Source organism: Podarcis bocagei (assembly GCF_964188305.1).
Source record: "Podarcis bocagei genome assembly, chromosome: 1".
In the NCBI taxonomy this organism is placed as follows: domain Eukaryota; kingdom Metazoa; phylum Chordata; class Lepidosauria; order Squamata; family Lacertidae; genus Podarcis; species Podarcis bocagei.
The window spans coordinates 141,242,271-141,256,220 of record NC_138125.1 but is presented as its reverse complement, the minus strand read 5'-3'; the positions used below and the strand labels follow the sequence as shown (position 1 = coordinate 141,256,220).

At 41.9% G+C, this 13,950-nt stretch overlaps 1 protein-coding gene and 1 long non-coding RNA gene across 2 annotated transcripts in view; one reads left to right on the top strand and one right to left on the bottom strand.

Moving 5' to 3' along the window:
- The window catches only part of CPS1 (carbamoyl-phosphate synthase 1), a 149,621-nt gene that overhangs the window by 33,848 nt on the left and 101,823 nt on the right, over positions 1 to 13,950 (top strand). Inside the window, exons 6-11 of the mRNA XM_081190213.1 lie at positions 5,285 to 5,374; positions 6,074 to 6,202; positions 6,748 to 6,854; positions 7,633 to 7,774; positions 10,299 to 10,376; positions 13,609 to 13,707. Of these exons, the coding sequence (XP_081046339.1) occupies positions 5,285 to 5,374; positions 6,074 to 6,202; positions 6,748 to 6,854; positions 7,633 to 7,774; positions 10,299 to 10,376; positions 13,609 to 13,707 (645 nt within the window). The remainder of the gene's footprint in view (positions 1 to 5,284; positions 5,375 to 6,073; positions 6,203 to 6,747; positions 6,855 to 7,632; positions 7,775 to 10,298; positions 10,377 to 13,608; positions 13,708 to 13,950) is intronic.
- Positions 7,979 to 9,030, bottom strand: LOC308584983. Its single transcript, XR_014007060.1, has 2 exons — positions 8,418 to 9,030; positions 7,979 to 8,276 (listed from the first exon to the last, which is right to left on the bottom strand). It is a non-coding gene; the product is annotated as an uncharacterized lncRNA (long non-coding RNA).

The following is a 13,950-nucleotide window of genomic DNA, read 5'->3' as shown; positions in this document are numbered from 1 at the left end:
ATGGAGCAAAAAATACGGTAGTTTGCACTGTCGAGGATTGCTGAATCAACATACGGTCCACAACATGTGGAGAGCTGGACACCATGGACTAGAGCGTTATGTGTCTATAGTTCTTGGCTGGGGAATGAATCACTAGAACTCTTTCTTCCAGTAACAGCAGCGCTGCTAGGCAGCTGGGCCATGCAGTGATAGGATTCCCATATGCCTGCAGTTTGGTAGGAAGCTACGTAGAATGAGGAAGCTAGAATGTGTCTGCTCAGCAGCTTTGAGTGCTGTGTGATGCAACCGTGTTGAAGCTCAGGCTGTATATTTAGATTTGCACGAAGGACTTGTGTTTTAATAGCATCCGTGTACCCTTCAAATAAGACTTTCCTGAGCGAAGCTTCTGTTTTCCTCCTGAATAGTGGGAGCTCACCTGTGAAATGATTCAGTTAGGAGATTATCATCTTATCATGAAGCCTTCCAGCTGTGAAATATCTGCATGCCAAAAGAGCCTGATTAAAAGGGGGTTATTAAAAGAATAAAAATAGTTTGCTCAGCAGTAGATCAGACATGGACTTTGGAAAGTGTGCATTTTAAAATAGCAGCTGTCTCAGGTTCAGTGGGTTTGATGAGGAAGAAGAATGCTGAGTTGCTCATTGCTGGAAAACATTCTTGGTTACCCAGGAGTAGGCGCAAGGGTGCAAAAGGTATTAAAAAATAGGCATCTAAGAATCCACAGGTTGGTCAAATGGTCTGTACCAATGTGGGGCAATAAATGGTGAACAGCAAGCTTATGAAGCTAATTTTCCACAAAGTCTGCTGAAAAAGAAAACAACATAAATCATGATAGAAGTATATAAAATCATGAATGGTATGGCTGTGGAGAAAATGGTATAGAGAATTTTCTTGTAGTACTAGGGTCACTCAATGAAATTAACGGGCAGTAGATTCAGAAGAGCCCCAAAGGTTCTGCTATACACAACACATAATTCCCTTGAAGTTCACTGCCTCAGTTTGTGATGAATAGTGTGGGATGGGTTTTAATGGATAGGAGAGGATATATTAATTGCAGTTCTTCTCCAAGTGCCCACATTCAGGGGTTGAACAGAGTTTCAAAATCCCATCCTTGGCAGCAAAATTAAAAGCATAGGAATTAGGCTATAAAAACTTGTTTTGGTCAAGTCCAGCTATGAAGTAAGTTGGCTCTCTCTTTCTTCCCCTGGTTAACAAAGAATCAGTCAACAACTTGGAAAGTAAGTTTAAATATATAATTTACTTACTTCTAATCTTGCATTAGAGGGATGCGGGTGGCGCTGTGGTCTAATCCACTGAGCCTAGGGCTTGCCGATCAGAAGGTCAGCAGTTCGAATCCCCGCGACGGGGTGAGCTCCCGTTGCTCAGTCCCTGCTCCTGCCAACCTAGCAGTTGAAAAGCACATCAAAGTGCAAAGTAGATAAATAGGTGCCACTCCAGCGGGAAGGTAAACGGTGTTTCCGTGCGCTGCCTGGTTCTCCAGAAGCGGCTTAGTCATGCTGGCCACATGACCTGGAAGCTGTACGCCAGCTCCCTCAGCCAATAAAGCGAGATGAGCTCTGCAACCCCAGAGTCAACTGCGACTGGACCTAACTGTCAGAGGTCCTTCACCTTTAGGCATGTGCCTAAAGCTGGAGCAGACAGAGGCATGTCTGCATCCAACGCTGGTCAAAGGGAGAAAGAGGGGAAACAGGAAGTACAATATGCACCTTCAGGAGAGGAAATGAGCCCCCTCTATCAATTGTATTTTTGTGGTCTGAGTATCTGCCTATCAGCAACACAGCTCTGTGGACTCAGCCCCTTCTCATACTAACTAGCAAGAATATCCCTTACTTAGGGTTGGCTGCTAATCTCCCACAAATAGGTAGCCACCAGCTTAGATGTTTAAATAGTAATTAGAAATATTTTAGGGATGCGGGTGGTGCTGTGGGTAAAACCTCAGCACCTAGGACTTGCTGATCGCATGGTCAGCGGTTCGAATCCCCGCGGCAGGGTGCGCTCCCGCCGTTCGGTCCCAGCGCCTGCCAGCCTAGCAGTTCGAAAGCACCCCCAGGTGCAAGTAGATAAATAGGGACCGCTTACCAGCGGGAAGGTAAACGGCGTTTCCGTGTGCTGCGCTGGCTCGCCAGATGCAGCTTGTCACGCTGGCCATGTGACCCGGAAGTGTCTGCGGACGGCGCTGGCTCTTGGCCTATAGAGTGAGATGAGCGCACAACCCTAGAGTCTGGCAAGACTGGCCCGTACGGGCAGGGGTACCTTTACCTTTACCTTTAGAAATATTTTATGGCAGATAGGTTTATTAAGAGATGCATATGTATATTATTAGTGGCTAAAACATTTCTCCCTCTCGTTTTATTTTCCATTAGTTTAGCTTTTTGTTAAATCAGATATAAGCCCTTTTGTATTATTGGTGGTAACACACCATAGAATAATAATAATAATAATAATAATAATAATAATAATAGTCAGCCATAATATCCAAATGGTACTTCCATGTTCAAAGATGGTATATCTCAGAGTATCAGTTTTTGATGATAACAGTGGGGAAGAGCTACTGCCTTCATATTCTACCTGGGTGGCCACTGCTGGAAATAGATCAGATGGGCCCTGGATTGAATCCAACATGGTTCACATACTATGTATTTGCTGAGAAGGAACTAAAGATTCCTTCACCTTTTTCTTAAACAGAAAATTAGAATTAGACTGTTAGAATGGGGGGAAAGGCCCAAAATAATAATAAAGAGAATCTAATGGCAAATGTATGAATTTGAACACTAGAATAAACTTTAATTAATAGTTGTAAAGGGTTACAAGCACCCTGTCACCATTATGTATGTGTTTATTTGTTGCTTTTTAAACTCAAGTGTCTCAAATTGACTTGCATAATAAGAATAGATATAATGAAAAAAAAACCCCATCAACATCAAATATAAAAAGCAGCAATCAAGCAAGACCTAAAGTTCGTTCTCTCTCTCTCTCTCTCTCTCTCTCTCTCTCTCTCTCTCTCTCTCACACACACACACACACACACACACACACACACACACACACTGCACTGAGTAAATAATGTTATTAGTGGCTAGAAACAAGTAATGATTTTGCTATAGCTTCTTCCATGGGGAGAGCATTCCTTAAGTAGGGAACCACCACTGAAAAGGCATATTCTTGTGCCTTCACTCTCCACACCTCCCTTGGGCTTTAGATGATGAGCACAATGTCCGGTTTGCTTCATGTGGGGAAAGACAGTCTTTTTGGCATTGGGATTCTGAACCACATAAGGTCAAAAACTGCACTTTGAATTGAGCCCAGAAACTATTGAGGCAAAACACAGAAATTCTGATTGGTAAACCATGGAAACAACCAATTTATCAGGCACGACTGTTGTTATGGAAAATACAAACTAAAATTAGTTTTAAACTTTGCCTACAATATAATAAATATTTGGGAATCCACAAAATCATGGACACACTTTAAATAAGTTAACATTTACCAATGATGAAAAACATTAAAAAAGATATTGAAAGAAGGTCAAAGACACTCATCTCTTGGATGAGTAGAGTATCGCCAATCAAAATGAGGATATTGCCAAAATTTTGTTCCAAATTTTGCCTGTATGTAATTCAGCAAAGACCCCCAAGAAATTTCAAAAAAAGAAGAAGAAGAAAAAAAGATTGTAAGCTTCATTCACCAAGGCAAGAGACTTAAACTTCAACTGACTGTATTGTATCAACATTCCCAGAGAGGGAGAAATGAGCCCACCACATTTGCAAAGATACCATGATGCAGCCCATATAGAAAATGTCATCAGCATGATAAACAATGTAAAAAAAGATCCGGATAGAATTGGAATTTGATAAACCTCTGCAACACAGAATACCAGGTTCATAACAAAACTATCTTAGAAATGATAACAAACCCATTTGCCAAATGGAAGGAGAAAGTATTGTACAGATAGATTCACTTTTATGAAATTGATATTTCACCCACAGCAGGGCAAATCATGGGAAGAATGGGGGGATGCAGGGTGAATTGGCTGTTAATTCTATCAGGTGATACATTCTATCTCAGATTCAGTGTTTATATCTCAAGCAATTAGACCATTGACACAATTTGAAAAACTGATTCTGAACATGGCTGAACAATGGACAATGCTTGGCTATTAAACAAAATTGAGAAAAGGACCTATGCTTAGAAATCGAAGAAGCAGATTGGAACAATCTATGGACAGCCCCCCCCCCCAATCCCCATCCACAACCCGCATCAGATAAAAATATTTATACATAGATATCATCTAACACCTGTAAGACTCAGCTATATTGATAAACCAATATAGCTGGAAAGGCTGCAAGGTAACTGGTACAACTTTATATCTGGTGGGCATGTGAATTAATGCAAGTATTTTGGGAAAGAGTATTTACAGAAATAAACAAAAACACGAACCAGGATGTACAATGTAGCCCATGTCTAGGTTTATTAACAATCTTTAAAAATACTCAAATTACTACACAAGGAAGTTATCACTTTAATTTTGGTAGCAGCATGATTACTTATAGCAAAGAGCTGGGAAGGACTTGATCATGCAATGGAAACAGAAGATAATTGCTTTATCTGAGAAACTAACTAAAAGAGTACAAGCCCTGAATGATGGTTTTGTTTATGACACCCCTTTATAAAATATTCATTTTTAATTTTTTTAAAAATTAACTCTTTTATAAAATATTCAAATGAACACACTGAGGATTGGCACCCACCAACTCTGGACATAGACTTATGGGAAAATTTGACACCTTAGTCTTTTATTTTGGGGGTGGCGTGGGAAGGGGAAAACCAATTGTGTTGATAATGTTTATGTTCATGTTTATATTTTTCTGGAAAAAATAATAATATTTATAAAATCCAAAATGGTTCTTATGGATGCCTGTATTATATGCATACAAAAACGAATGCATTTTAGATTTATACCTCATCTTTCAATATTTGATTAAGCATGCTAAATGGGATTAAGCTTTTTTCAGGGCTTAATAGAGTTCCTTGCTTTTTAACTAACTGCAGAGGAATAAGTTTGTAGAATTAACTAAGCCCCAGGACATAGCCAGTAGAAACATGACGTAGCAAACTTACAGTGTGTCTAGTTCTGGTTAGTGCCTCTATCAGAGACCACGTGAGACTCCATCAGCTGCTTACATTCCATAATGGAAGAAAGGTAGGATATGCATATAACAAATAAGTTGCCAATAACAATGTCTTTTTTTTCTAAATGTATCAACAGGAAGTCAAAGTATATGGAAAAGGTAATCCAATCAAAATTGTGGCTGTGGATTGCGGATTAAAGCATAATGCTATTCGTTTGCTTGTGAAGGTAAATCGTACATTTTTAAAATGGCTTTCTCTTCTATGGAACTGGTTTTATAATTTTGATTTGCTCATGACCAACAAACTGGACAATTGTTTAATTGCTTGAGTTTTCACAGATATTCTGGCAGTTTCAAGTTCTGTACTCTGTACACATCTTTAGCATATGTGAGGCTAAAGATGGACTGTCATGTCCATTCTAGTTTCTCATTGGGTCTGATAGATTTGTTTTTCAAACTGGGGAAACCTCTGAACATGTGCGAAGTGCGCCCATTCGTTCTGTCCATTTGGCCAAACTGAGAAAGCCAGGGGACATGGATTAGGAGTGTGCAGTGGATCTGCAGGTGCTTCAGAGGGATTCTAGGCTTGTCCAAGGCAAAGCAAGATAGGAAGCCTCATAGCGATTCAGTGATTCAGATACCCCCAAAACAAAACTACAGAATAGTGTCGGCTGAAACTGAAACTAAAGCATCTAAGTATGCCATATAAAGAAAATGTCAGAGTGGGAGTGAGGGAGAGCAAATGCCAGGTGGAGAGAAGGAGGACAGTGAGCTCCATTGTGATTGATAGTTCAAATCCTTTTAAAGTTGGCTTTTTCATATTCAGACTCTACTGTATCATGTTAGGCTGTACTGTTCAGCATCACGGAGTTACATGTCATTCTATAGTAAACTTTTTCATACTTTCCCTTTTGTTTCCTTCCCAGAGAGGGGCCGAGGTGCATCTGGTTCCTTGGAATCATGATTTCACCAGGCTGGAGTATGATGGGCTTTTGCTTTCTGGCGGTCCTGGCGATCCAACCCAAGCCCAAGAACTAATTGAGACTGTCAGGAAGGTAGAGAGCATGCACTGGAATTGATATTTTGCTCAAAGCACTGTTGTCCTAAATTTCCCATGTTCCACAGTGGCAGCTCACAACCTTGGGATGTGTGCATTCCTTAAACCTCAGCTCTCCAACATTTCACCTGGTTAGGGGAAAAAAGGGGGGGCTGTTTTAACTTGACTTGCTGTGCTACTTCCAGAAACTCCTTTGCCTTTAATGTGAGAAACTGTGAGATGGAAAAGTAGGTTGTCTATGGTGACATGATAGAAGTTTACGAAATTATACTTGGCTTTGAGAAAGTGGAAAGACACTAGAACTCATGGGTACCCAATGAGGCTGAATAATGACTATCAGTGGCTACTAGCCAGGATGACTGTGGAGGCAGAAATGCTTCTGGGTATCAGGAAGGGAGAGGGGTCTGGTGCTCAGATCCTGCTTGCAGAGTTCCCACAGGAATCCGGTGGGCCCCTGCGAGAACAGGATGCTGGACTCAATGGGACATTGGCCTGATCCAGCAGCAGGCTCTTCCTATGTTGATATAAGTCTTTCCCATCCAGGTTCTACAGAGTGATCGTCAGGAACCTTTGTTTGGAATCAGTTTGGGGAATCTAATCACTGGTCTGGCAGCTGGGGCTTCATCGTACAAAATGCCCATGGCCAACAGGTATGGTGACAAATCTACACCTGCGACAACAGCATCTTCAAGATGCGTATTTATCCTGCCTTCACCCCACACCAATCAGTTTGGGTTGTAAACTGCCCAAATATGGCATCCTGGCTTTGTAACAGTACTATCTATAGATCTATATCTTAAAGCTAGGAGTGGCTGGGGTGGTGCTGCAAGGCTGCCCCCTCCCCAACACCAGTGGTGTTGCTTTAAGGGCGGGGCTTGCACAAGTGCATTGCTAGGCTTTGCCAGTGCCCCTCTGCAGCCTGGAACTCATAGCTGCCCTGCCCTCTGCCCTGTCCCCATCAGCAGCAGTGATGCCAGTGTCAGGAGGCCAGCTCCATGGCATTGACTTTGGCCATTCCAGTTTAAAGCTGATGCAGATTATTAGTTGAATCTCTCCACTGATTGTTTCTGAGCCCTTTTTCAAAACCTCTGTGGGATTATTGTAGCTCCTTTTGTGCATTTCTGTTTGGTATTATTATTATTATTATTATTATTATTATTATTATTATTATTATTATTATTATTATTATTCCCCAATAGAGGATTAGGCATTTATGGGTAAATAATAAATGCAAATAAATAAATATGGCAGAAAGCAGAGTTGTTATCCTCCTAATGGATAATGGTAATGGGTGGTACAGTGTGTTCCTTTCTGCTTGCCCCTGCATGTTATTAATTGTGGCCTTCTTCTCCTGCCCTTCACACGCACACCCTCCCCTCCCCAAACTATTCCTTCCCCACTTCTCTCTGTTTGTGTGTGTCCCTTTAGAGGACAGAATCAACCAGTTGTGAACATGATGAATGGACAGGCTTTCATTACTGCTCAGAATCATGGCTACGCGATTGACAGCAACTCCCTCCCTCCTGGCTGGAAGCCTCTATTTGTGAATGCGAATGATCAAACAAATGAGGTAAAGCTCCCTCTCTCTGGGTATCTGTGAAGAATTTCATGAGACAGGGAAGATGAGCTGTACTCTGCTCAGGTGCACCCAAGAACATGCTTGCCTCTGATTTACCTTGAATGCCAATCTCCTGGTGTGTGTTTTTGCTCCTCGATGAATAGTTTCTTTTTGATTAATTACTGGATAATATACTGGATTTATTCCATTCAGGGATAGCAGGAAGATTCCTTTAATAGAGCGAGCCAGAAATCACACAGTAGTGTCCAAGGTTTTGAGTTTAGGCTGGATGTTCAGAAAAACAGGAAATATGACTGGAGGTGATGGAAACCCAGACTGGTAGATCGAATGGAGAAGTCTGCAGACCCTAATTAGGTATGACTGTTCCTCATGGAAAGAGAAATTGAAGCCAAGGCACAATGAAACAAAGAAGAAATGACTCTTCTGCTCTTGAAAATATAAAAGCTAGCAGTTATTCAGGTTTGCTTCCAGCATTAATTGGAACTCGGGGGTCCTTTGTATGGAAGAGAATAGAAGTAAAGAAAAAAAGTTATATTAGCAAAGATTGAGATTATTTTTAGTAGTGGGAGAAGTAGGCATAGCATTCTCTATCAGCAGGGCCGAGATTGGGTAGTATAGCACCCTCGCTGCTCACCAAAGGATGATACTTCATGATGTTCCCCAATCATCTGTCAAGGCAGATTCAACACTGTAACGTTCACATCATTATCCCTTGGTCATCTGCACAGTGTTCCAATATTATCTGCCTTGCAGTGCATGTGGTGTGCAGCAGATGTGACAGGGGCAGTTTCTTGTGGAGATATCTTCTGATAGACCCAAGAGAAACTTTCATAGCTGCATGAGTTTATGCCCTCCCTCGATGATGATCAAACAATCTCATGTTGAGTGCATCCTTGGACTGATCAGGATCAGACCTCTGCAGACAGAAATAGACAGGAGCATCACTGGCTTGATAAAATCGGGAAGTGAACTTTTTAAATAACTAAAAAAGAGAAAAGTTTGGCATTGCCCTTATTTCACAGAAAATTCCTTAATGGAGGCACTTGTACTGAGACTACCCTTTTTTGTGTAGCTGCACACCAAATTTCTGGATGCTGTGGAACCACCATTCCATCACCCCCAGCATATCTTTAAGTGCAGGCCTTGAGTCTGGCTTGGTAGCAAACAGGCTACCAGTGAAGTCCTTTTAACACAGGGGTAATGGATCCCATGCAGTTTGCACCACTATATTTTAGCACCAATTGAGGTTCCTGTACTGTTCCCCATGGCAACCCTGCACAATGGCCAGACTCTCACTGTTCTAAGATGGCAGCAAGCATTCTGGACTGTGGAGACCACCTCTGCCTCCAACCACAGTAGTGGGTCTAGGAGCCCCCCACCCCCGCTACACACCCATTCCTTTTAGATATAGTGCGATCCCTTCCAGAATGGGCAAGGCAAGGCAGACGGGGAAGCAATATGCAGTGACATGTACTTAGCTTTGGTTACTGCCTGTGTTGCAGTAGGGCATGGGGTTAGGCAGATGTGCCAAATGCTTCACAGAGAAGAGGGTTTCGAGGAGGGTTTTGGACCAAATAAGAGAGGTGGCATCACACAGGAGTTCTGGGAGCCTGTTGCAAAGCACCCATGAAGCAAAGAGGGAATTGTCTGAGGACCAGGAGACCTTCGAGCAGCTGAGGGTGGCGGGTGTTGGAGGAGCAAAGCTCGAGGGTGGGACAAGGGGGCCAATTCAGTGAATGGGAGTGGATAGGATGCCAGTGTAGAGATTTGGGCGGGGGTTACAAAACCACAGAGTGATTTTGACAGGCTAGAAGTGCTGGATTGGCATGAGAGGAGATCAAGGTGAGACAGCAGAAGAGAAGAAAGTCTAGTTAAGGCAAGAGATGGCTGGGGCTTGAAAAATATTTTCTTTTTTTCTCTTTTTCTTTTACCCAATGGAAAGAAGGGAAATGCCATGTCTCTGCAGTGTTATAACGGGAGATGTGGCACTGCTGAGCATTGAACTGAATGTGGGGGACAAAGGAGCAACAGGAGTCAAAGATAGAGGCAAAGTTTAATGTCTGTTCAAGCAGGAAGAAGGCGTCTGTCACTAAAGAGAGTACTTGAGGGGAGAAAGGCTTGGGAGGTAGTTTAGTTTTGGACACAATGAATTTGAGACGGCGATGAAACAACTTATGTGGAAATATTAGGGAGGCAGTTGGAGAGGGATAGCGTGCTGCTTTTTTCTTTCTTTCTTTTTTAAAAAAGGTGCTTGGAATTCAGCAAGCACTATGTCAAAGCATGTGCACTAGCCAGTGAATTACAGAGATGCTATTGTGAGCTGCTCAGCAGTTTAGTGGCTAAAACATCGTTTGAAGACCTGGAGTGTAATGAATTTCAGCTGTTGTTGCTAAGTCGTCCTGGGCCTTTAAACCTGACTGCAGGGTTTGTCAACAGTAGCATTTTGATAACTCTCCTGTTTACAGAAGGGAAATTAAGGTAACCCTTTTTACCTTTTTTTGAAAAACCCATGCAGGGAATTATGCATGAGACCAAGCCGATATTCACAGCACAGTTTTACCCAGAAGCCAATCCTGGACCAACAGACACAGAGGTACTGTGAAGGGATGAATCTGACAAAAGGTGCTTAGATTTAAGACTTCTTGGAGGAAAGCATGTGGAATGCGAGACTGGCCAAGACTTGGAACGCTACAGAAATATTCTGCCAATTGTTTCCCATTGAGACCAGGCATTATTCTGTCTTCTGTACATTTGGCCATGCCACGAATTAAGGCCATGGGACCCCTGTATGCTGTTTGGTACCAGTTCAAAGGTGTCCCACACAGTGCAGCAGCTTGTTAAAACCAAAACAAATTTTGTGTAGCATTCTTCCTTTTTCTTTTTCTTTTCAATCTGAGAGCTCTGCAAGACCTATTGGTTTAAACATGTATTTATTTTTGAGCAATGTGACTTGCCCATACCATGTAGGGAAGATCATAAGAGCAGAGGAACATTTTTCACCATGAGGGCCACATGTCTTCATGGGAAAATTTGGCCAGAGGGGGAAATGGGGTGGCACAATGGATTTGACCCACAATAGGCTACCTTCCTGGGTGGCGCTGTGGGTTAAACCGCAGAGCCTAGGACTTGCCGATCAGAAGGTCGGCGGTTCGAATCCCCACGATGGGGTGAGCTCCTGTTGCTTGGTCCCTGCTCCTGCCAACCTAGCAATTTGAAAGCACGTCAAAGTGCAAATAGATAAATAGGTACTGCTCCGGCAGGAAGGTAAACGGCGTTTCCATGCGTTGCTCTGGTTCGCCAGAAGCGGCTTAGTCATGCTGGCCACATGACCGGCTCCCTCGGCCAGTAAAGCGAGATGACTGCTGCAACCCCAGAGTTGTTCGTGACTGGACCTAATGGTCAGGGATCCCTTTACCTTTACCTTTAGGCTACCTTCCAGTCGTGCAAAAAAACAGTGGGGTTTTTTTACATCCTCTTCCCCATGTGCAAGAAACATTATTACTGTTCAAGGAGACATTCCAGCCAGGCTCCTGTGATTGAGACAGGATATGGCCAAAGGAGAGGGTGTGACTTGGGGAGAGTCCTGAGGGCCAGATAGAAAGGCTTGGGAGGGCCATATCCAAGGCCTCAGGTTCCCCATCCCTGATCAGATTAAACACCTTTCTTTCAGCAGTGGCCAGCCAGATGTTAGATGCTTCAAGGAAACCCACAAGCAGTCCTTGAAAGCAGCAGATCTCACTGAATTATATGCTCAGGTCTTGCTGTGCTTTGATCTAAGTGTGATATATTGTTTTAAACTAAGCAGCACAATTTGCATAGGTAGGATTGGGGCCCAAACCTCATATACAGTGGTACCTCAGGTTAAGTACTTAATTCATTCCAGAGGTCCGTACTTTTTTTTTTTAATAAAATTTTTATTGGTTTTACAGAATTTTAAAGAACAAACAAACACTTAAAAAGACATACAAACACGTATAATTTCATAACATTTTTTCATAAACCTCTTTTCTGAGACTCCCCCATACCCCCCCTTTCTGCATCCCAATGTCCATAATTTTATAGCAACTCCCAATTGTTACTTTCCAACCTCTGTCATCTTAGTCATCTCTGTATTCTGACCTTATATCACTGTATCCCTTTGTTCCTAAAAACCACAACACTCTAACATTCTTCAAGTTTATAATAGTCCTTAAGATAACTTTTAAATTTTCTCCATTCTTCTTCCGCCGTCTCTTTTCCTTGGTCACAGATTCTGCCTGTCATCTCAGCCAGTGTCATATAGTCCATCACTTTCATCTGCCATTCTTCCAGAGTGGGTAGATCTTGTGTCTTCCAATACTTTGCGATGAGTATTCTTGCTGCTGTTGTGGCATACATAAAAAAAGTTCTAACCAGAGGTCCGTACTTAACCTGAAACTGTTCTTAACCTGAAGCACCACTTTAGCTAATGGGGCCTCCTGCTGCCGCCGCGCCGCGCCGCCGGAGCCCGATTTCTGTTCTTATCCTGAAGCAAAGTTCTTAACCTGAAGCACTATTTCTGGGTTAGCGGAGTCTGTAACCTGAAGCGTATGTAACCTGAAGCGTATGTAACCCGAGGTACCACTGTACATGATATATGTAAATGAAAGCAGTTTATGTCACTGAAAGGCAGATAGGTTTTTTTCTTTCCTTTATTTTAAAACAAGACCTATTATATTTCAGATACATTTTGAATACTTTCGCATTATTGAAGTTGTAGAGCTATTTAAATGGATTCATATGCACACTTCCTTGTTCTCTCGTCTGAAAATGAGGCTTAATCCCCTGTCTATGATCTCCCATGACAATCCCTCCAGCAATAGGTTGAGTCGGTGGGAGATTGTGATTAAGCAGCATAAGGATGTGAAGCGAGGAAAAAGAGGACATGCCTGCCCATATTTAGCATTCGTTGGAGATAAACAGCAACAAAAAATGCTTAAGGGGGTGCATTTTAATTATTATTTATTTGGGGATTTTTGGTTAACTAAACATAGACCAGAAGATGGAGCTCTATTATTCCCAATTTATTAGGCTAGGGAACTGAAACAGAGCAAGAGTGATTTGCTTAATGGAATTGCAGACTGTGTTTAAATCCAGGTCTCTCAATAAAACCCTGAGGTACTGTCCATTGGAACACACAAGCGTAATCCAGTTTGAACAGAAGTGATATATACAGTTGTTCTTCATAGCAGCTTCTCTCGTAAAGACCTTGTTGATCCATGCTAAGATTTTCCTGCAAATTGGATTAGATGCATGCCTTAAACTTCTTAAGCACTTGCGTGCTTGGTTGGTTTGGGACACAATACAATGAGTGCATCTATTAATTAGGTTAATTATTAATTAAGTGAATTAGACTCACAACCTAATTAGAGAGAGTTCTAATGATACTAAACAGGGAAATTCCAGAGAGGGCAATCATGTGAGCTTGTTGCACTAAAACCCTTCAAATCCTGTGCTTATGATAGTAATTCTGAAGAACTTATGCTAACTTCCAAAAAATACAGATTTTATGCAAAACACAATATTTATGACTTTATGTGATGAGCTGATTTTGTATCAATTATTTCGGTTAAAGGTTAGTAAGAGTAGACTGGGTCATGTGGCTTTGTAGTGAAAATGATTGAAGACCCTGCTTGTGTACAGGAGCATGTTCAGTACCCTTTTACAACTTGAGAAATATGTGGTAGATGGACTCAGCGTGGTAACATTGACAGCCATAGAGCTACATTACAAACATGGTTTTCCCTTGTTCTTTCTGTCTTTTTATAATATAAAATGCTGATATGCATTTTGTTTACTTTCCCTAGTTCTTATTTGATTCATTTATTTCACTGATCAAGAAGGGAAAAGGTACCAGTATCGCTTCAGTGCTGCCCAAGGCCACAGCTGCAACTTCGAGAGTGGAGGTCAGTTTATTAATGTGTTTTGTGTTTAGCCATCAGTCATACAGTGACTGGTACCATTATTGAAAAAGGTGGGCAGACTTGCTGTCCAGAACCTAGAGATTTGCACAACCAAAAGTACCCTGTGAAAAATGTCCTGATTTTGTTACTCATTATAGTTATATTAACTCTCATTTTGCTTTGAAATAATTGTTGATACATAGGAATTTGAGCTGTGTGCCTTGCAAGTGCAGAATTTTTGGACAT